Source organism: Protopterus annectens, chromosome 4.part0 (genome assembly GCF_019279795.1).
Source record: "Protopterus annectens isolate FY-2018-M chromosome 4.part0, PAN1.0, whole genome shotgun sequence".
Lineage (NCBI taxonomy): Eukaryota > Metazoa > Chordata > Ceratodontiformes > Protopteridae > Protopterus > Protopterus annectens.
The window spans coordinates 1,166,200,839-1,166,223,933 of NC_056733.1; the positions used below are offsets into that span (position 1 = coordinate 1,166,200,839).

General features: G+C 44.2%; 1 protein-coding gene across 3 annotated transcripts in view; it reads left to right on the forward strand.

The window, feature by feature from the left end:
- Positions 1-23,095, forward strand: part of CPEB4 (cytoplasmic polyadenylation element binding protein 4) — a 982,215-nt gene that overhangs the window by 77,098 nt on the left and 882,022 nt on the right. For all 3 annotated transcript variants that reach the window (XM_044069124.1, XM_044069125.1, XM_044069127.1), the window contains exon 2: positions 15,552-15,642. In XM_044069124.1, coding sequence (XP_043925059.1) covers positions 15,552-15,642 — 91 coding nt within the window. The remainder of the gene's footprint in view (positions 1-15,551; positions 15,643-23,095) is intronic.

Sequence of the window (23,095 nt, forward strand, 5' to 3'; positions counted from 1 at the left end):
CATTTCCAGTGGGAGAGTCAGGACTACTCTCAGTTTATAAATAGACTCTGGGAATTCCTAGATCTTCCACAACACAGACCCTTGGCCATCCCCCCTCAGTCCTGGATGTTGTGGAGGATGTTTTCCTCGAATCTAGCTGGACTCCTGACGCCCTACCTCCTGCTCACAGAAAACCAAACCGGTACTGTAGAGTGCCTGACTCTCAGATATTTTTTTAAAAATCCAAGAGCTGACCCTGATGTCATTTCTCAAGGGCCAAAAGGAATTAAAGCAACCTCTAAGAATCCACACCCTCACACAGGGATTCCCGAGCATTGGACAGATGGGGCAAAAAAGTATACATCTCTCCCTACTTCTTTCAACAAGCCTCAGTTATCTGCAAGGAAGATCCTGCAAGCTCTGGGGTTCATGGCATCTTGCATACTACTCATTCCATATGCAAGACTGCATATAAGGAAACTTCAGTGGTACCTAAAGAGCCTTTGGTGTCAACACTTCCAAGACTTGGAAACTCTTCTGAGGCAAGGAATTATCGGTAGAAAGGATTTTCTTTCGTGGGCAACAGCATGCTTCCACAACAAGGGACTGCCCTTCTCCCTACCTTCCGCCGCCCAGAGCCTCAACATAGACACGTCAGACTACACTTGGGGTGTACACCTGGATGCCAGTTGCATACAGGGCCAATGGTGCCCGCAGCACATCCCTCTGCACATTAGTCAAAAACAGATGATGGCTGTGCAGCATGCCTTGATAGCTTTCAAACCCCTTCTCTCTCCAGGGGTTCTACAGATCAAAATGGACAACACCACTGTGATGTGGTACATCAACAAGCAGGGAGGGACTCACTCCTACCCTATATGTAGGCTGGCCATGACCCTTTGGCACACAGCCTCTTCCATGCAACTACACCTGTTGGCACAATTCCTGCCAGGCTCTTTCAACTCTCTGGCAGACCAATTAAGTAGAAATCTTCTGGACCCATATGAGTGGCAACTCAACAGAAGCACCTTCACCCCAATAACTCAGAAATGGGGAACCCCGAAAGTTGACCTATTTGCCTCCCACACCAACCATCAGCTCAGCAAATTCTGCACCAGGAAGCTTCACTGCATGGCTTGGAAAGTGGATGCCCTGTCCTTCACCTGGGTCAGTCTGTTGGTCTATGCCTTTCCTCCCCTACCTCTCATCCCCAGGGTACTGCTCAAAATAAGGGAGTAAACACCAAGGACCATTCTTATAGCTCCAGATTGGCCCCGACAACACTGGTACCTCTTGCTGTGCAGCTTGTCCCCCGCTGCTTCCATGGCATCTTCCTCCGATTCCAAACCTTCTGACCCAAAGGGAAGGGGAATTCATGCATCCCCAATTGCAGACATTCAAGTTTGGCAGCTTGGCTTATTCCCTAATCCCGAACCAATCTGCCATCCTCAGTAAACCGTTCTGGATGTCCTCTGTGAGACCATACGTCCTAGCACCAGAAAGTCTTATGCAGATAGATGGAAAAGGTTTGCTCCTGGATCCAGGCTAAGGGAGCCAATATGGCACAGCCTTCCATCCCTCTCATCCTGGATTACTTAGCGGACCTACTTCAGTGGGTTCTCTCTCTCTCCTCCATTAAAATTCATGCCTCTGCTATTTCTGCTCATTTTCCCACTGAGCAACCCTTTGATCAAACAGTTGCTCATAGGGGCTAGCAACTTGAGACCACCCAAAAAGGGCACCAACACCAGCTTGGGACCTTAATTTTGTCTTGGAAAAGCTCACCCTGCCCCCTTTCGAACCAGCTGCTTCTGCAGAGCTAAAATTTCTCTCTTGGAAGACAGCATTCTTTCTGGCCATCACTTCATCCAGAAGAGTCTCTGAGCTGCAAGGACTCATGGCTGTGGAACCCTTCATCATCTTCCATGCAGACAGGGTATCCCTCAGAACTAACCCATCATTTATGTCCAAGGTGGTGTCCAGTGTGGCTCTCAACCAATCCATTCATTTGCACGCCTTTTTTCCTAATACCCAGAACAAGGGGGATAGGATTCTTCACTCTCTAGATGTGCAGAGACATCTAGACTGGACTAAATCCTTCAGAAAGTCTGATCAGTTGCTGGTTAGCTTTGCTGCAGGAGCAGAAGGCAAAGCCATCTCCAAGCAAACCATTTCCAAATGGATAGCACACTGCATCCATTTCTGCTACAGACAGCATGAAAAGCATCCCACCAAGGGGGTTAGGACACACTCCACCAGAGCAGCCTCCACCTCTGCAGCTTTCCTGAGAAGTCCCCACTAGGGACATCCTGGAGGCTGCCACCTGGACATCTGTTCAAATTTTTACCAAGCATTGCCACCTGCCTTTTTTCTCCAAATCCATGGCAGGGTTTGCTTTTGCAGTCTTGCAGGGCATCCTAGCCAGCCCCTTATTTCCTTGACTGCCTCCACCCATTTCCTCAACTTTGGGAATCGACCCAAATGTGTTGACTGCAACAGTGAAACACGAAGAACATAGTACAGTTGTGTACGCTTACCGTAAATGTAGATGTTCGAGTGTATTCACTGTTGCAGTCTTGGTTTCTCTCCCTCCATCCCCCTTCTTTTTCTCCTATTACCATTCTTCCCTGTTCTCCTTTCCTTACAAGGCACATATTGGTATTTATTTTCCACTGGTGGGGTTCTTCCACCAGAACCTGGCCACCTGCCTTGGGTGCTCCTGACAGGTTAGGGCAAGAAAAACTGATGTAATGGCATCTGCTGCTGTACTTTATACTACTGACGACCTGACGTTGGTCCTCAAACGACAGCAGCCGAAGCAGAAATACTAAGTCTCTGGTATTCGGGCTGGCCGAGGGCTACCCTGGCAGGGATAACCCAAATGTCATGACTGCAATAGTGAATATACTCAAGCATCTACATTTATGTTAAGTGTACACAACAGTACTTTTTGTTTATTGCTCTGATGTCTGCAAGGTGAGTTTCTGAGCAAGTTCTCATGGTGGGACAACCTTACCTGATTTTCCACAAGGATAGGGTCATGTTACCCCAAATGCCTCTTTCACTTCGTAAGTGGTTTCAGAGTTGACTCTGTCAGTCTGTTTAATCTCCCTGTGTTCTTCCAAGAGCCTAATAATAATGGAGAAAGGATATTTATACCTTGGATGTGCATTGGATGTGCATAGGTAGCTCAAGTGCTAGCTTGACAGAACAGAGCTATTTCAAAAGGCTGAAATGCTTATTTCCTACTTGGATGCGAAGAGTCAGCATGTCTGCAAGCAAACCATTGCATGTTGGGTGTCCTCTGGTATTGTTTTTTGTTTCACCCATTAGGACAAGGTGCATTCAGGCAAGGTAAATATGCCTTCCACCAATGCCTTTTCCTTTTCAGTGGCATATTGGAAAGAAGTTTGCTCGAAGCATTTTAGATGCAGCAACTTGGTCCTCTGTCTCTATCTTCACAAAACACTGCAAACTGGATGCTTTTTCTAGATCCAGAGTAGGCTTCACAGACTGTTCTCCAGGGGCTCCAGGACCTTTCTTCCTCCTACTTCTCCCAGGTTAGGTAAGCTTTGGAAATCTGCCTTACTGGCGTATGGGTAATGTGACTGTTAATAGTACAGTTGCACAAGTTCCTCTCATCTATAACATTAGATGATCATAGAACAAACTGTCTTACTTGGGCGTACTCTCCCACCATCCTTGTTTTGTGGATGTGTATTGTTAGTTGAAGTTGCTATTGTATTTTTTGTTCAGCAGCCTTTTTTGGAGTGAGTGAGTGCGTTGAGAAACATTTGGTGTGGAACGGTAGGTGTTTGCAAAGCTTGTGGTCCCATTTGCTCTTCCTTTTGAACCTTCTAAAACTGAATGGGTCCTGTCTGTGAGTATGAAGGGCTATCCTGCCAGGTGACTGATCCTTCTCACTCGCAGACAGGCAGTGGGAGTAATTCTGAGCTTTGACAGACTGGAGGAAGGAGGATAGCAGGGAACTACTGCCTTTATATCAGTAAGGCAGTGTGTTCGAACATTTTACTGTTACAGGTAAATGGAATTTAGGTAACTGTATGTAGCTCCTTTTTGGATGCCAAAAGGATTCTAAAGTAATTGTGGAGACGAGTGTTAGATTTGTCTTGCCTAAATACCTTTCTGAAAGTAACCAAATTCAAAATTCTCACCCTGCAGACGATCCTACCCCTCTTTCAGACCATTGTTGTGATTTTAGATCTGAAAAATGCTCATCACATTTCTGTCTCACATAGTCACAAATAATTGTCCTGCTGGGGTGTATGATAGACACAGATAAAGGAATGACCTTTCTAGAAGAAGACAAACTCCTGACTTATCAGAACATTTTTAAGGATTTCATTTGCAAGAAGCTGCCGCCACAAAAGTGTTTCTCAAAATTCTAGGCCTCATGGCATTGGTGATCCTCACGATACCACTGGCCAGACTCCATACTCCATATGCAAAAGTTTAATTGATACTTATTAAAAAAAAAATGCAGGTACAGGGACCAAGATACCTTTAGAGAGGCAGGTACCAGGGCTGGAATTTGTTAATTGAGAGCTACAGTGATGAAGGGATCAGATGCGTCTCAATCCAGGCCTACCCTACTCCCGCCAGACTCCAGTTAGTCAGTCCAGATGGACTCTTCAGATTTTGCATGAGAAGCAGTGTCTAGAGGAAGTTCAAGTTAAGGCGAATGGGGTCCTTTGGATGCTTCCAAGTGCACACACATTAAAGAAAGGTTAGCAATGATTCAAGCCTTAAAAGTGCTTCACCAATTGTGATCTCCAGGTCCCCTTTTAGTGGTCACAGACTACACATTCTTGTGGTACCTGAACAAACTTGGGGGGGGGGGGCACAAGCACATACCCTCTCTGCCACTTGGGCATGATGGTCTGAAAACTAGCCTTACAGCATTCTGTAAAGCTTTAGGCCTCATACATCCTAAGGAAAATGTAGTTGGAGACGTACTAAGCAGATCATGGATGGACACTTATGAGTGCAAACTCTGGACAGAGGGGTTCTAGGATTTAGCCCAGATGTTGGGATCACCTCAAATAGATCTGTTTGCCTACTTTCAAAACAGACAAAAAATTCTGTGAGATATCCTTGCAGCCATGCTTGGAGGACAAATGCATTCTCATTCCTGTGGACAGAAATATTCCTTTGTGCGTTTCCACTCTCTTCACTGATACCCAAGGTAGTGCTGAAGGTTCAGAAAGAATTACCAAAGATCATTTTAGTGACCCTCTTGGACCAGGCAGAGTTCTCCCTTTTAATGTAATTTGCCAGTAGTAATTACCACAAGCTTCCTCACATTGGATCTGCTCACACAGTGGCAGGGGTGACTGGTACACCCCAGGGTAAAATAATTGCAACCAACAGCGTGGATGATTCTTGATACCTTTTAGGCACTTGTTCCATAGAGGATGTGTGTAGCAGGCATTGAATGAGGCAAGAAAACCTGCAACTAGAAAATCTCATGTTTACAAATGGAAGAGTTTTTTTTTTTTTTAAGTGGTGCTTAACAGGTAACAGAAGGGACCATTATGGTGTCTCATCTCTCTGGTTTTAAAATATTTGTATAAGCTGCAGCAATGGCTTATCTTTTGCATCTGGCAAGGTGCACCCTGTGGCTCTCAGCTGGTCTGCACATGGATCTACCTCTTTAGTTTCTTTCTGTGATCAAAACAGTTTACGACAAGAGTCTCACTTTTGACTGCCTTGAAAGCAAATTCCTCCTCCTTGGGTTTGCAACTTTGTTCTTGAAAAATTGACTGCATTTCATTTTGAACTAGCTTTCAGGCACTTGCAAAATGGTTTTGCTTATTGTTCTTGCATCTGCAAGGCAAGCCTTTGAGCTGCAAGCTGTCATGGTTGACCAACCTTATCTGAATTTCCACAAGTACAAGGTTATTTTATGCACCAATCCATCTTTCATGACAGAAGTTCTGAATGTACCCTCAATCAAGCCAGCATTTCCCAGTTTTCTTTCCAGAACCTAAAAACACAAGAGAAGGTTCTACATAACATGAATGTGCACAGGTCGCTGGGGTGCTATCCTGACAGAACCCAAGTCCTTCAGGAAAGCTGAAGAGCTGTTCATTTCCCATTTTGGAGCTAGGAAGGGTTAACCTGTCTTAAGTAAAAGATTGCTCATTTGGTTGTCCTCTGCTGCTGTTTTTCGTTACTCACCATGGTAAATCTGTTCCAGGTGAGGTTAAGGCACATTCCACCATTGCCTTAGTCTCGTTAGTGGCATATTGGAAAGAAGTGGACTTTAGAAACATTGTAGATGCAGCAAAACTGGTCCTTTTTCATACCTTTACAAAGCACTACAAACTGGATTATTTTTCAAGTTCCAGAGCAGGCTTTGAGTGGACCATTCTCCAGGGGCTCCTGGAGCTTATCCCTATCCTTCTGTCAGGTAGGGTAAGCTTTGGGAATCTATCAGTGTGCCACTGAGGTAATGTAAATGATAAACATAGTACAGTTGCACAAGTCTTGCTTATCTGTAATAGTAGATGTTCAAATTTCACGCTGTCTCTGTGGCAGCAACCACCCTCCCACCCACCACCACTCTTATTTTAATTGTAGTTCGATGGTATTCAACCTTATTGAGTTGTTGGTTGGCTTTGATTATTTGCCATGGATTTTTTTGTCTGCTGATTGGTTTGTTTCAGGCAATACTTGCTTCTGATCTTTTTTTTTTTTTTTTTTTCCCTACAAGAAGACTAAACTGACTTCCTGTGAAAGAGGTTAGACTTCCCCTGATGGGTGAGACTTCTCCAGTCCCCTGTCACAAGAAGAGGGAATTCTGAGTTCTGGAAAGCTGCCAGTGTAGGTCTGTAAATACACAGAACCCGTATGCCATTGAGACAATGTGAATATCTACTATTGCAGTGGAGTAGGATTGTGCAACTGTACGTTACTTTGGTGTATGGACCAGTTATTTCTCAACCCAGGTCTCCCCTTCTCCTTTCCAGTTCATACCCAATCTGTAACCTCAAATGCCTCAGATTTTGCATGGGTAGTATTGCCCAAGGGGTTAAAGTTCAGAGCATGTAGAACAAACCAAGCAAACTAAAAGAAGTAAATATTAAAGAGATGATGGGTGTAATAAATGCTGTTAAATCTCTAAATCATCTTTGGATTCTTGGGTCTAAGCTAGTGATCACAGACTACACCATAATGATGTGGGACATAAACATGTGGGGGATCCAGACCATACCTGTTCTGCAGACTAGCTATGATAGACTGGAAACTAGTGAAGAACCTCAGCCTTTACCTTCCGGCTACATATATTCCATAAGAACAAAGCATTATTGGCAGACCAGCTGGGCAGGACCAAGACAGATTTTCACAGATGGAAACTGAACCTGAGGGTATTTTAAAGGAATTGATCCAACTCTGTGAGGAACTCGTCAAGTAGATCTGCTTGCCTCCGTTCATAACAGACAGTTAAAGAAATTTTGCTCCAGGATTCCTTGCAAACCAGGCTGAAAGACAGATGCTTTCTCATTCCCGTAGACAGAATGCTGCATTACGCTTTTCTACTGATATCCAATGTCTTTCTAAAGGTTCAGAAGGACTACCAGAGATAATTGTGATGACTCCCTTTTGGCCAGTGCAGCAGTGGTTCATCCTCAAAAAATAGCCACTGGCGGTTGCCACAGGCTTTCTCACAGAATGAACTAACTCATGCAAGACATAGGTTGTTTGATGCTCTACAACTTGAAACTTCAGTTGACTGTCTGGATGATAGTTTTAATATCTTTTAGGTGCAGGTTTCCTGCCACAGTGGTGCAGCGGTAGCATTGTTGCCTCACAGCAAGAGGTTCTCCTGTTCGATTCTTGGCTGGAGTGCCTTCTGTGTGGAGTCTGCATGTCCTCCCCGCGGTAGATTGGTGTTCGAAAGACATGCGTAGAATGGGCGTGCCTTCGTTGAAGGTTGGGCGTCGAGCTGGCACCTCAGCACTGTAAAAATCTACTGCCAATCATTAGCGGACTGAAGTTCCGCTGTGGTGATCCCTAACCGGGAAAAGCCGAAAGAAGAAGGTGCAAGTTTCCTTAGACCATGCAGGTATTAGAAGATGGCAAGAAATCTGCTTTTAGAAAATCATATGTGGGTACATTGAAAAGATTGTTTAGTTAGTGCCAGCCTATGAGCCAGGACCCTATTAACACCCAGATGCTTCTGGTTTTTCAGTATGAGTTATCCTTTGACCTTTCTTACTTTTCTGCTAAGAATCACGACCATCTCTGCTTGTCTGCCCAGAGACCACACACACACACACACACACACACACACACACACACACACACACACACACACACACAAACACGCACATTCCACCCAGTCTCAAGTCCGTTCTGATATACGTCTACTTAGAAATCTGGTGACTTCTTGGGATCTTAGTTTTTGTTATAGACAAACTACACTTTTTCTGTTTGAACCATCTCATCACGTTAAAATGAAGTTCTTAACTTGGGAAAACAGTTGTATTAGTTGCTCTGACCTTTGCAAGCAAAGGATCTGGTGAGTCAAAGTTATTTAATTTAAATTCCGTCATATATGCCTCAAGTGGTTTTGAGTCTACTTTTAGTCAGTGTGTTCATCTCCCTTTTTTCAGCTCCAAAAGTCATGGAGAAAGGATTTTACATGATGTTCTTCATCTCACATTGCTGCAGTCCTTACACTTGGGGTAGTCCGCTGTCCTCGGTCGGCCCGAATATCAAAGTATAAGGCTGACGTCGGTCAAGGCGCATTTGACTGACATCAGGACGTCAGGGTACAAATGCGCATGACCGACATCATATCCTCAGTCTTTTTTGCCGCATGGTCCGATGCAGAAGCAGCGTTGCAAGTGCTGGTTGGCGTTCTGAAATTGTTCGATTTCGGAGTTTCAGACCGAGTCAAAGTTGGCTAAGTACCCCGTTGGGGAATATTTTAGTTTTTTCTTGCCTCAGTGGTTTACCGGATGTCAGAAAAAGTGAATAATTGCATTTCTTGTGGGAAACAGATACCGCATAGAGACTATCATACTTTGTGTATTCCTTGTTTAGGGCCTGAGCACGACGTTGTTGGGTGTCGCTCTTGTGCTAGATTCAATAAGTGCACTATAAAGAGAAGGTTAGATTGTGCCAGGTTAGTCTTCGGGAAGCGGTGCAATTATAAAATGCCGTCGGATGCTCCGACGCCCGCTTCTTCGAAGAAGCGCAAGGACAAAGCAGTTAAGCCTAGGCTAGAAGAACCGTCTGTACCGGACGCCGGTTCTTTAGAGGTGTCGGTGGAGCCGGTGGTTCCACCGGAGGTTTCTTTGGGATCCCAGGGAGAGACTTTGTTATTGCAGGATGTGGCCTCTCAGGAGGCAGGTCAGGCTGATGGGGCTTCTCAAGTTACTATACTCCCCTCCATTCCCAGGGTGGTTAGGCCCTCTCCTGCTGTTTCCAAGGCTTCTCCCAGAGGCAGGCCAGGTTTGGCTTCAGTTGGTGTCACCCCTAGTTCTTCTGGAACTGTGCCCAAGAAGCATATGCTTAAAATGGCAGAAGATTTGATTACTTTGATTAGGGGTTCTTTGCCCCCTCCTGATAAGAGACCTAGGGTGGAGCCTGAGCTAGGGAGTTTTGAGCAGGCTTCGGATGTTTCAGAGTCTTCGGCTGAAGACTTGCAGGAGTATTCCCCTTATTCTGATTCTGATGTGGATGATTCTACTCCTTCTGCTTCTCCCCCTGAGGATTTTTCTTTTTCAGAAACTCTTCATTCCATGAGGGAGCATTTTAAGTGGGAAGGTCAGGACTTCTCTGATTCCAGGAAAAGGCTTAGGGAATTTTTGTTTTTACCCCAGCATAGGCCTTTGGCTGTACCTCCTGTTTTGGATGTGGTGGAAGATGTTTTTACAGAGGCTTCTCTTAATCCTGATTCTTTGCCTCCTGCTCCTGTTAAACCGGATAGGTATTACAGGGTGCCTGAAGCTCATAAGTATCTTTTCAGGAGTCCTAAGGCAGACCCAGAAACTGTTAGTCAGGGGCCTAAAGGTGTTAAGGCTTCTGTTGTCAAGAATCCGGTTCCTACAGATAAAGAGGCCAGGGCCTTGGATAGATGGGGAAAGAAAGTTTATACTTCTTCCACTCTAGCTATGAGGGCTTTGAATTGCCAGTTTCACATGTTGAAATACCAAAACTATCTCCTTTCACAATTGAAGTCTAAGGTTGATGCTCTGGCAGAAGGTATTGATTGTAAAGAGTTACAAGATTTAGTACATGTTTCTGAACAGGTGGGTAAGCATTCTTTGCAATGTGGTTTTGATGCTGTACAGGCCTCGTCTAGGGTGGCTGCCACTGGGTCAGTTCTTCGCAGGCACGCCTGGCTGAGGGATCAGAATTTATCTGACCATGTTAAAACAAGGATTTTAGATGCTCCTTTACAATCTGATGTGTTGTTTGGTTCTCCTGTTGAGGCAGTTTTAAAGAAGATGGAGGACAAGGCTAAGTCTATGCAGACTGTTAAAGATTTTTTGCAGGTTCAGCCTCCAAAGTTTAGTAGAAATTGGCCTACTAAGGGGTGGACGTTTCCTTCTTATGATTCCCAGTCTAGGGGTAGATCTAGACGTGGTAGGGGCAGAGCTCAGGGCTCTTTCAGGCCTAGAACAGGGAGTTCTCCTGCACAGTCTTGGTGAGGGCAGGGGTCAGTCCTTTCGTAAACAGACCCAATGACCTACCTTTTCAGCTGCCAGAGCCTTCTCGTCTGGCAGCTCCTTTGGGAGGAAGGTTGGCACTTTTCAAAGAAAATTGGAGTTTAATTACCCAAGACAGATGGGTATTGGATATCGTACACCACGGTTACAGGTTTTATTTCCATACCTTGCCTCCTTTCAAAGGCATGCCAGACGTTCCTCCTCAACAAAGAATAGAGGCTCACAAGCAAATTTCTCTGTTACTCCAAATAGGGGCCATACAGCCGGTCCCTATGCCAGAAGTGGGCCTAGGATTTTATTCTCGCCTGTTCCTAGTACCAAAGAAAGGGAACACGTGGAGACCAATTTTGGACTTATCTATCCTCAACACTTATCTGGACATTCCCAAGTTCAAAATGTTGACGTTACAGCAGCTTTTACCTCTGCTGGGCAAAGATCATTGGATGGTAACTTTGGATCTCAAGGAGGCTTATCTTCATGTTCCTATCAGACTGAGTTGCAGGAAGTATCTGCGTTTTCGAGCTGGGACTTCTCATTATCAGTTCTCTGCATTGCCCTTTGGCTTATCTACTGCGCCCAGAGTGTTCACCGAAGTTCTGGCTCCAGTGATAGCTTTCCTCAGGTTAAAAGGAATACAGATCTATCCTTATTTGGACGATTGCCTGATTCTGGCTCAAGGAAGGGACGAGCTTCTTCATCATTTGGATTATGTGATAGCAGTGCTAAGATGCCTGGGGTATTCTGTGAACGAAATAAAGTCCAGTCTAGTACCCTCTCAGGGCATGTGCTTTCTGGGTGTGAGACTGAATACAGCATCCCAGATGGCCTTTTTGACCCCGGACAAACAAAAGAATCTTTCCCTTTACTTTCAACAGTTGTCTCATCAGTCCAGGCTGACTGCAAGGACAGTCCTTCAAGCCTTGGGGTTCATGGCATCTTGTATTCTGGTGCTTCCCAATGCCAAACTGCATATGAGGAAGCTACAATGGTATCTCAAAATGTATGGACACAGCACTGCCAGGATTTGGACACTGTCATTCAAATAATACCTTGCATTCAAAAGGAATTGTTGTGGTGGGCTCAGGAATGTCACCTAAACAAGGGACTCTCTGTGACCCGGCCAGAGGCGAGTCAGATTCTAACGACAGATGCCTCAGACAAAGCTTGGGGAGCTCATCTGAATGGAAAGTGGATACAAAACAAGTGGCCTGCCAGACTACAACATCTACATATCAACTTGAAAGAGATGTTAGCAGTCCAGTTTGCATTAATAGCTTTCAAGGATTTACTTCTTCCAGGGCAGGTGTTGATTCTAACAGACAACACAACTGTCATGTGGTACATCAACAAGCAAGGGACACATTCTTATCCTCTATGCAGGCAAGCAATGATTTTGTGGGAGACTGCTCTCAGTTTACAGCTAAATCTTCAGGCAAGGTTTCTGCCGGGAGCACAGAACTCCTTAGCAGATGTGTTGAGCAGACAAATTATGGATCCCCACAAGTGGAAATTGGATCCTCATGTATTTCAGAAATTGACAGTGTCATGGGGAACTCAAGACATAGATCTGTTCGCTTCTCCACTAAACCACCAGCTGCCAAAGTTTTGCACAAAATGGTTTCATCCCACAGCTTGGAAAGTGGATGCTCTTTCCTTCAATTGGAGCAATCTTCATGTGTATGCCTTTCCGCCTCTGCCTCTCCTCCCAAAGGTACTACTAAAGGCCAGACAAGACAAGCCAAGGATGATTTTGATAGCTCCAGATTGGCCTCGACAGCATTGGTACCCATTACTGAGAAGCCTGGTACGGAAGCCTCCATGGCCTTTGCCTTTGATTCCACACCTGTTGTCTCAGGAGGACAGTCATTTGCTCAATGTCAAGCTTCACTCTCTGCACCTAACAGCCTGGCATATTCTGTTTTGAACCATAGTGGGCCTCCACTTCCACAGCAAGTTTTGAATGTTATTTTGGAAGCTAGAAGGCCTAGTACAAGGAAAGTGTACGCAGATAAATGGAAGAGATTTTTATTTTGGAGTGCAGCAAAGGATTTTGATGTTTCTGAGCCTAATTTAAGTGTGGCTCTTCAATATCTTACTGAGTTACTGGACAAAGGTTTGTCCTTCTCTTCTGTTAAGGTTCATGCTGCAGCAATTTCGGCTCACTATGATTGTGACCCACCATTGTTTTCTCATCCTTTGTTCAAGCAATTTCTTAGAGGGGCAAAGAATATAAGACCCCCACGAAGAGCTCCTACTCCTGCTTGGGATCTCAATTTTGTGTTGGAGAAACTCACTCTACAACCTTTTGAGCCTGCAGCTACTACTGCATTAAAGTTTTTATCTTGGAAGACTGCTTTTTTGTTGGCTATTACCTCTGCAAGAAGGGTTTCTGAGTTGCAGGCCCTTATGGCGGTTGAGCCTTTCTTACTTTTCCATAAGGATAGGGTATCTTTACGTACTAATCCTTCCTTTATGCCTAAAGTGGTTTCTAGTGTGGCTTTAAACCAAACTATTCATTTGCCTACCCCAAAATAAAGGGGAAAAGATTTTGCACACTTTAGATGTACACAGGCAGTTGCGATATTATTTGGACAGAACTAAAGGGTTCAGGCAGTCTCAGCAGTTATTTGTTTCTTTTGCTTTGAGTTCTCAGGGCAAGCCTGTGTCAAAACAAACTATTTCTAAGTGGATTGGGTTTTGCATTGCTTTCTGTTATTCCCATCATGGCAAGGAGATTCCAGCTGGGATTAGGCCTCATTCCACTAGGGCTACTGCCACTTGACAGCTTTTTGAGGGGTGGCAACTAAGGATATTTTGGAGGCAGCTACTTGGAGTTCAGTGCATACTTTCTCTAGGCATTATCACCTACCACTTTACTCTAAATGCAGGGCTGGTTTTGCCACTGCTGTTTTGCAGGGCATTTTGGCAGCTCCTGCTTCCTTATAGTTTGGCCATCCTCCCTTACCTCTGCTTTGGGATTCTACCCAAGTGTAAGGACTGCAGCAATGTGAGATGAAGAACATAGTACAGTTTTGTACCTACCATAAATGTAGATGTTCGAAGATCCACATTGCTGCAGTCCAATTTACCCTCCCTCCTTCCCCTCTGTAGTTAGAGGCGGTTGTGTGGGTTGGGTTGTCAATATGAGGTATATTGTATATTTTGTATATATTGTACATATTTTTAGTGCTAGGATGGTTGGTTGTTTGTTTGCTGTCTTTTGGTTTTGACCTTTATTTTTAGGGTCTTCTGACATCTGGGGCAAGAAAAGACTGAGGATATGACGTCGGTCATGCGCATTTGTACCCTGACGTCCTGATGTCAGTCAAATGCGCCTTGACCGACGTCAGCCTTATACTTTGATATTCGGGCCGACCGAGGACAGCGGACTACCCCAAGTGTAAGGACTGCAGCAATGTGGATCTTCGAACATCTACATTTATGGTAGGTACAAAACTGTACTTTTAGGATTTTCACACATCTTTGATACTATTTTGAGAAGACCTAAAACATTCAGGAGTTTAACTGTTTATTTCATATAGAAGGTAAGAAAAAGGGGCAGTCTGTTAAAACAGAACATTTCGACATTGTTGTGTTATGGTGCTTTTTTTCCCCCATTATTCTCAATGTGTGAGAGGTCTCATAAAGGCAAGGTCGTAGCCTATTGTTCCATGGCTTTGGCTTCTTTTGTGGCATTTTGGAAAGGGGTGGACTGAAAGTATTATGGAGGCAGCAATGTGGTGATCTGTGCATATTTTACAAAACCTTACAAATTTGATGCCTTTTCCTGGCTCAAGGTTTTGCTTGGGCTTTTTCCAATGGCTCCTGGAATCTGACTCTTCTTTCTCAGTTTCTTTCTAAACTCTGGAAATCTACCCATCTAGCTTAGGTTACTGCAACAGTGAAATTAATGATAAACATAGTGAAGTTGTGTAAATAAACTTATCAAAAAAAGCAGATAGTCAAAAAAGTGATCCCTAACCACTGATTTTTATACTGCTGTTTTCAATTCCTTCAATGGTTAGGGCATTCAAAAGGTGCCCTAAGGATTTGGAAGCTGGCCAGTTGTCCTGTCCTTTGCAAGATGTAACCTATATAGCCTAGGCTACTGCAACAGTGATGTATTTTAAATCTCTTCTTGCAGTTAGTTTACTTACACAACTGTACTTTCTGGGACAAGTGATCACCTGTAGCTAATATCCCATCAATATTGGGATTTCTGAGGCAGTATGCGTACATGTGAACATGTACTGTAAGCTGAATATATTCTGCTGCTACAGTTGAGGTATATTTACTGGATGCTGTAGTCCACTTCTAGAAAAGTTAACAATTTCTGCCAAGTAGTCCTTTTTAGTTTCATATTGTTGTTTAGTCTGAATGTAGTATATCTTTTTCTCTGTGCTTTCCCTTAGTAATTGTGGTACTTCTCCTTTGTTTAATCCTCTGATGCCCCCCCCCCAAATGTAGGCACATGCACACATGTTACATACCCATTTACGTCACTTGACTGCTCTGAATAGAGGAGAATATGACATAGTGTAGTGTAGTCTAGTCCATTCCTTGTCATGCTTTATGATGTACATCTGTGAACTTGATGTTGTATTTAGATTACTGTAGCTTTAGCTGTTGACAGTTAATGTTTATGTGATTTAGAAGCCACTGAAACCTGGAGATGCAGTTTAAAAAAAATATTTCAAGGGTGGTCATTGTGTACTTATTTTTATAAAATGTATTTTTACCACTATGGTTTTACATCTAATTTTTGTAGCACTAGATGGGTCATAATTTCACAATTGTGACTTGAGACATTTGTCATAGGTGTGATTTGCTGTGGCATTGTTGCTTGTATGTTCGTTTGTTTCTTTGCAGGATCGCACAAGGCCATTGGAGAGTTTCAACATGCAGCCACTGGAGAGTTCACTCATTGACATAATGAGAGTAGAGCAAGACTCACTTAAAGGTAACTACTGGATTAAACATATTAGCAAATGTGTATGTTACTCTTCTTTATAGCGGCGTCAGAGTGAAAATGTACATACATGAATTTGCATACATGTATGCGTGCACACATAGATGTTCTTCATCTCACATTGCTGCAGTCCTTACATATGGGTAGTCCGCTGTCCTCTGTCGGCCCGAATACCAAAGTATTAGGCTGACGTCGGTCATGGGCGCTCAGATCTGACATCAGAGCGTCAGGGTATAAAAGCGCATGACCGACGTCATATCCTCAGTCTTTTTTGCCGCATGGTCCGATGCAGAAGCAGCGTTGCAAGTGCCGTTGGGCGTTCTGAAATTTTCGTATTCTGAGTTTCAGACCGAAACCAAGTTGGCTAAGTACCCCGTTGGGGAATATTTTTGTTTTTTCTTGCCTCAGTTAATTCCGGATGTCAGAAAAAGTGAATAATTGTATTTCTTGTGGGAAACAGATACCGCATAGGGATTATCACTCTCTTTGCATTCCTTGTTTGGGACCGGACCACGACGTAGTCGGGTGTCGGTTTTGTGCTAGGTTTAATAAGCGCACTATAAAAAGAAGGTTAGATTGTGCTAGATTAGTCTTTGGTAAGCGGTGTAATTATAATATGCCGTCGGATCCTCCGGCGCCCGCTTCCACGAAGAAGCGCAAAGACAAATCCTTGAAACCTAGACAGGTTGATTCGTCCATTTCGGACGCCGGTCCTGCAGAACCTACAGTGGAGCAGGTGGATCCGGCTGAAGTTTCTGTTGAGTCTCAGGGGGAAACTTTGATTTTGCAGGATGTGGTCTCACAGGAGTCGGGTCAAGCTGAAGGGGCCTCTCAGGTTACTGTTCTCCCTTCTATGCCTAAGGTGGTTAGGCCTTCTGCTACTATTTCTAAGGCTTCTTCTAAGGGCAGGTCTGTTTTGCCTTCCTCTGGTGTTCCTCCAGGTACTTCAGGGTCTGTGCCTAAAAAGCACATGCTTAAAATGGCAGAAGATTTGATTACTTTAATTAGAGGTTCTATGCCCCCTCCTGATAAGAGGCCTAGGGTGGAGCCAGAGTTGGAAAGTTTTGATCAGGCCTCAGATGACTCAGACTCTTCTGCTGAAGATATTCAAGATTTTCCCCCTTATTCGGATTCTGATGCAGAGGATTCCACTCCTTCTGCTTCTCCTCCAGAGGATTTTTCATTTTCAGAAACTCTGCATTCCATGAGGGAGCATTTTAAGTGGGAAGGACAGGATTTCTCTGATTCACGGAAGAGGCTTAGGGAATTCTTGTTTTTACCACAGCATAGACCCTTGGCTATACCTCCTGTTTTGGATGTTGTTCAAGATGTTTTCTCGAGGCTTCCCTTAATCCAGATTCTTTGCCTCCTGCGCCAGTTAAACCGGACAAGTATTACAGGGTGCCTGAGGCTCATAAATATCTGTATAAGAGTCCTAGGGCGGACCCAGAAACTATTAGTCAGGGGCCTAAGGGTGTTAGAGCTTCTGTTGTAAAGAATCCGGTTCCTCTAGATAAGGAAGCTAGAGCTTTGGATAGATGGGGTAAGAAGGTGTATACCTCTTCTACTTTAGCAATGAGGGCTTTAAATTGCCAGTTTCATATGTTGAAATATCAGAATTTCCTCCTTTCTCAGCTAAAATCTAAAGTGGATGCTTTGACAGAGGGCATAGAGTGTAAAGAATTGCAAGATTTAGTACATGTCTCTGAACAGGTGGGTAAGCATTCTTTGCAATGTGGTTTTGATGCTGTACAGGCCTCTTCTAGGGTGGCTGCCACTGGTTCAGTTCTTCGTAGGCACGCCTGGCTAAAGGATCAGAATTTGTCCGAGCATGTTAAAACTAGAATTCTGGATGCCCCTTTACAGTCTGAAGTTTTGTTTGGTCCCCCTGTGGAGTCGGTTTTGAAGAAAATGGAAGACAAGGCTAAGTCCATGCAGACTGTTAAAGTTTTTTGCAGGTGCAACCTCCAAAGTTTAGTAGAAATTGGCCTACTAAGGGGTGGACCTACCCTTCTTCTGATTCTCAGTCTAGGGGTAGATCTAGACGTGGCAGGGGCAGAGCTCACAGTACATTCAGGCCTAGAACTTGGAGTTCACCTGCACAATCTGCAGGTGAGGGCAGGGGCCAGTCCTTTCGTAAACAGGCCCAATGACCTGCATTTTCAGCTGCCAGATTCTTCTTCCCTGGCAGCTCCTTTGGGAGGAAAGTTAGCACTCTTCAAGCAAAACTGGCTTTTAGTCACCCAGGACAAATGGGTATTGGACATTATAAACCGAGGCTACAAGTTCTAGTTCCATACATTGCCTCCTTTCAAAGGCATGCCAGACGTTCCTCCTCGGCAAAGGATAGAGGCTCACGAGCAGATTTCTTTACTTCTTCAAATAGGAGCTATACAGCCAGTTCCTCTGTCAGATGTGGGACTAGGATTTTATTCTCGCCTGTTTCTAGTACCAAAGAAAGGGAACACGTGGAGACCAATTTTGGATTTATCTATCCTCAACACTTATCTGGACATTCCAAAGTTCAAAATGCTGACGTTACAACAGCTTTTACCTCTGTTGGGAAAAGATCACTGGATGGTAACTCTGGATCTCAAAGAGGCTTATCTTCATGTTCCTATCAGGCCCAGTTGCAGGAGGTACCTGCGTTTTCGGGCCGGAAGTTTACATTATCAGTTCTCTGCATTGCCCTTTGGCTTATCTACTGCGCCCAGAGTGTTCCCGAAGGTTCTGGCTCCAGTGATAGCCTTTTCAGGTTAAGAGGAATACAGATTTATCCATATTTGGACGATTGCCTGATTATTGCACAACACAAAGACGAACTTCTGCAGCACCTACAGTATGTGATGGTAGTGTTAAGATGCCTAGGGTATTCTGTGAACGAAACAAAGTCCAGTCTAGTACCCTCTCAGGACATGTGCTTTCTGGGTGTGAGACTGAATACAGCTTCCCAGATGGCCTTTTTGACCCCGGACAAACAAAGAAGCCTTTCTCTTTATTTCCATCAAATGTCTCTACAGTCCAGGCTGACTGCAAGGACAGTCCTTCAAGCCTTGGGCTTCATGGCATCTTGTATTCTGGTGCTTCCCAATGCCAAACTGCATATGAGGAAGCTTCAATGGTATCTCAAAAATGTATGGACACAACACTGCCAAGATCTAGACACTGTCATTCAGATAATACCTTGCATCCAGAAAGAATTTTTGTGGTGGGCTCAGGAATGTCACCTAAACAAGGGAGACTCTGTGACCCGACCAGAGGCGAGTCAGATTCTAACGACAGATGCCTCGGACAAGGCTTGGGGAGCACACCTCAATGGAAAATGGGTGCAAGACACGTGGCCTGTCAGACTTCAACATTTGCATATCAACTTGAAGGAGATGTTAGCAGTCCAATTTGCATTGATGGCTTTCAAGGATTTACTTCACCCAGGACAGGTGTTGATTCAAACAGACAACACTACTGTCATGTGGTACATCAACAAGCAAGGGGGAACCCATTCGTACCCTATTTGCAGGCAAGCGATGATTTTGTGGGAGACTGCTCTCAGTTTACACCTCCATCTTCAGGCAAGGTTTCTACCAGGAGCACAGAACTCCTTAGCGGATGTGTTGAGCAGACAAATTGTGGATCCTCACGAGTGGAAACTGGATCCTCATGTGTTTCAAAAGTTGACAGTGTTATGGGGGACTCCAGACATAGATCTGTTCGCTTCTCCACTAAATTACCAGTTGCCAAAGTTTTGCACAAAATGTTTCATCCCACAGCTTGGAAGGTGGATGCTCTATCATTCAGTTGGAGCAATCTTCATGTCTATGCCTTTCCACCTCTGCCTCTCATTCCCAAGGTACTCCTGAAGGCCAGAAAAGACAAGCCATCCATGATTCTGATAGCGGATTGGCCTCGACAGCACTGGTACCCACTACTGAGGAGTTTGGTACGGAGCCTCCATGGCCTCTGCCTTTGATTCCGCATCTTTTGTCTCAGGAGTGCAATCACTTCCTCAATGTCAAGATTCAGTCTCTGCATCTCACAGCCTGGCATATTCTGTTTTAGACCCTGGAGGGTCTCAGCTTCCACAACAAGTTTTGAAGGTTATTTTGGAGGCCAGAAGGCCTAGTACAAGGAAAGTTTACGCTGATAAATGGAGGAGATTTTTTTCTTTGGAGCAAAGCGAAGGGCTTTGATGTTTCCAAGCCTGATTTAAGTGTTTCTCTTCAATATCTTACTGAGTTATTGGACAAGAGTTTGTCTTTCTCCTCGATAAAGGTTCATGCTGCAGCCATTTCTGCTCACTATGACTGTGACCCTCCTTTATTTTCCCATCCTTTGTTTAAGCAATTTCTTAGAGGGGCAAAGAACATAAGACCCCCACGTAGAGCTCCTACTCCTGCTTGGGATCTCAATTTTGTGTTGGAAAAGCTTACTCTACAACCTTTTGAGCCTGCAGCTACTGCTGAGTTAAAGTATTTATCGTGGAAGACTGCTTTTTTGTTGGCCATTACCTCTGCAAGAAGAGTTTCTGAATTACAGGCCCTTATGGCAGTGGAATCTTTCCTGATTTTTCATAAGGATAGGGTATCTTTGCGTACTAATCCTTCCTTTATGCCTAAAGTGGTTTCTAGTGTGGCCTTGAACCAAACTATTCATTTGCCTACTTTTTATGCAAACCCCCAAAATAAAGGGGAGAAGATTTTGCATACTTTGGATATTCACAGGCAGTTACGTTATTATTTGAGCAGAACTAAGGGGTTCAGGCAGTCTCAGCAGTTGTTTGTTTCTTTTGCTTTGGGTTCTCAGGGAAAACCTGTTTCAAAACAAACTATTTCTAAATGGATTGGGTTTTGTATTTCTTTCTGTTATTCCCATCATGGTAAGGAGATTCCGGCTGGAATCAGACCTCATTCCACTAGAGCTACTGCCACTTCTACTGCCTTTCTAAGGGGGGTAGCTACAAAAGATATTTTGGAAGCAGCCACTTGGAGTTCAGTACATACTTTTTCCAAGCATTACCACCTTCCTCTATTCTAAGTCTAGGGCTGGATTTGCCACTGCAATATTACAGGGCATTTTAGCAGCCCCTAATGCTTTATGATTTTGCCATCCTCCCTTTACCTCTGCTTTGGGATTCTACCCATATGTAAGGACTGCAGCAATGTGAGATGAAGAACATAGTACAGTTTTGTACCTACCATAAATGTAGATGTTCGAAGATCCACATTGCTGCAGTCCAATTTACCCTCCCTCCTTCCCTCTGTAGTTTGGCATGGTTATATGGTTGGGGTGATGGTTGTTGTTGGGCATGTTTTTGGGAGGTATCCTGTTTTTGGGCTGTGGCCTTTCTTTTTAGGGCCTTCTGACATCTGGGGCAAGAAAAGACTGAGGATATGACGTCGGTCATGCGCTTTTATACCCTGACGCTCTGATGTCAGATCTGAGCGCCCATGACCGACGTCAGCCTAATACTTTGGTATTCGGGCCGACCGAGGACAGCGGACTACCCATATGTAAGGACTGCAGCAATGTGGATCTTCGAACATCTACATTTATGGTAGGTACAAAACTGTACTTTTTGCATTTCTATCATATACATCTTGCATATTGACGTGAGGTGTGTTTTTTGTGGAGCCGCAGTATTATACTGAAGTTTGTTCTGTGGTTGTAAATGAGTAGTTTCTGTCCTAAAACATGATCTGATGATATTTATTTTCATTTGATGCAACTGATGGGACTCTGATCCTGCCGTGGCACCTCTAAACTCATGGCTTCAGAGTGCTTGACTCCTCCCCTACCCACAATCCCTCTATTCCTCCCTTTGAATACCTCCGATATCATTTGCTGCCTGAATGAGCAGTCGTAGTTCTTGGGGCTCTGATCTCAATTTCAGCATGTGGACGACAAGTCAAAAGCCTTATTCGTTTTTTCAGGTAGTTGGATTAGATAACTTATTTCCTTGTTCTTCACTAGGTTAACAAAAATGTTCTTGTAATACAGTTTTGTCACTGTTCAGATAACTGGCATTGGTTAGATAAGATTTTTTATATGTAAGTTTTTTTTTTTTTTTTTTTTTTTTTTTTTTAATTCTGTCTAGTAGAAATTACTGTTGCTGTTGTCTTTTCTCTTTAATATTATTTAACATTGCAGTTATGGTTGTTTTAACTAGCTTTCAGTACAATGTCTGTAAAAACTTTTCAGAAATGTTCCAAGTGCGACCTTAAATTCCCCCCACAGGATCCAAATACATTGTGTATTGCTTAGGAGTGGCCAACTTGGATACTAATTATGCTTCTTTTGGGCACAAGGCCATGCAAAGCAGGAAGGATAAACTGACGGATTTTAAAGGGGTTACTGCCAGGTCAGGAGGGGTCATCAGCCCTTCCTAAGGTTGTGGATAAATCTACCCCAAAGGAAAAATAAACACACAAGTCTCAAATCAGGACTCCTGAAAAATCTTTAGGTAAACCAAGAAAATGTTTACTGACCCAACATCTAGCTCAAGTCTGGCACTGAAAATGTTGACTCATTTGGATCTAAAGTTAGTCACATCTGATCTCCTTTAACTCCGCTGCAATTTTCTCCAGAACCAGTCAGCGCAAGGTTGTGTTCACCTGTCCTGCAGAAAAGAAGACACTTAGGCTTCCTCACCGGCCTTGTCATCCCCTTGTTCTTCGAGGAGTCTAACTGATGCCAACATTGATAGGATGATGCAGAGATTTGACAGCAGATTCCGTTAGGGGTCATCTTGGCATTATCTGCACAGATTGATCTGGGAAGGTGCCCCATGACCCCTCCACTTAGGACTCCATTTTCGATCCAATCCATGGATCCGAACATACTCGGAGCACCGGCGTCGGCACTAATAAATCTCATGTCTTTAGCTCTGACCACTTACTCCAGTGTCTCTTGATTCCAACTTTGTTAGATTGGGATGAGAATTGGAGCAGAGCTGTCGAAGCCGGGGTCCCAGAGGATAGGTTGATTTTGAAACTTTTGGTTCAGTCTCTGCCTCTGGGGTCATCTGCTTTTGAAAGCTCTGCTCTGATGTCCGCTTCTGGCCTAGGATGTGTTGATAGAGTTCTCTTGGCTCTGGTTCCACTTCTTTGACAGTACTCTTTGATGCCAGTTTTGGGCATGGTGTTCAAAGCTGTATAGAGAGTTCTCCCCTGTAGTGAAGGGGTGGTTGTTCCATGCTTGGATTCCTCTAGACTGCTGTCTTTTTCTGTTTTGTCCTTTGCACCTCCTCATGGACAGGGACAAGTCTGTTCCCAAAAGTGTCAGGGAAGTACTCATCCTGAGCTCCCAGTCTGATTTGGATCTGGCGTCTGAGTCTCCCCACAACAAGAAGCAGACTTGTAAATGGAAATACTTGGATTTATCACTTGAATCAGTCATGGAAGTCACTGATTTGGATGAAGGGGAAGGCTTCCCCAGATCCCCCTTTGGA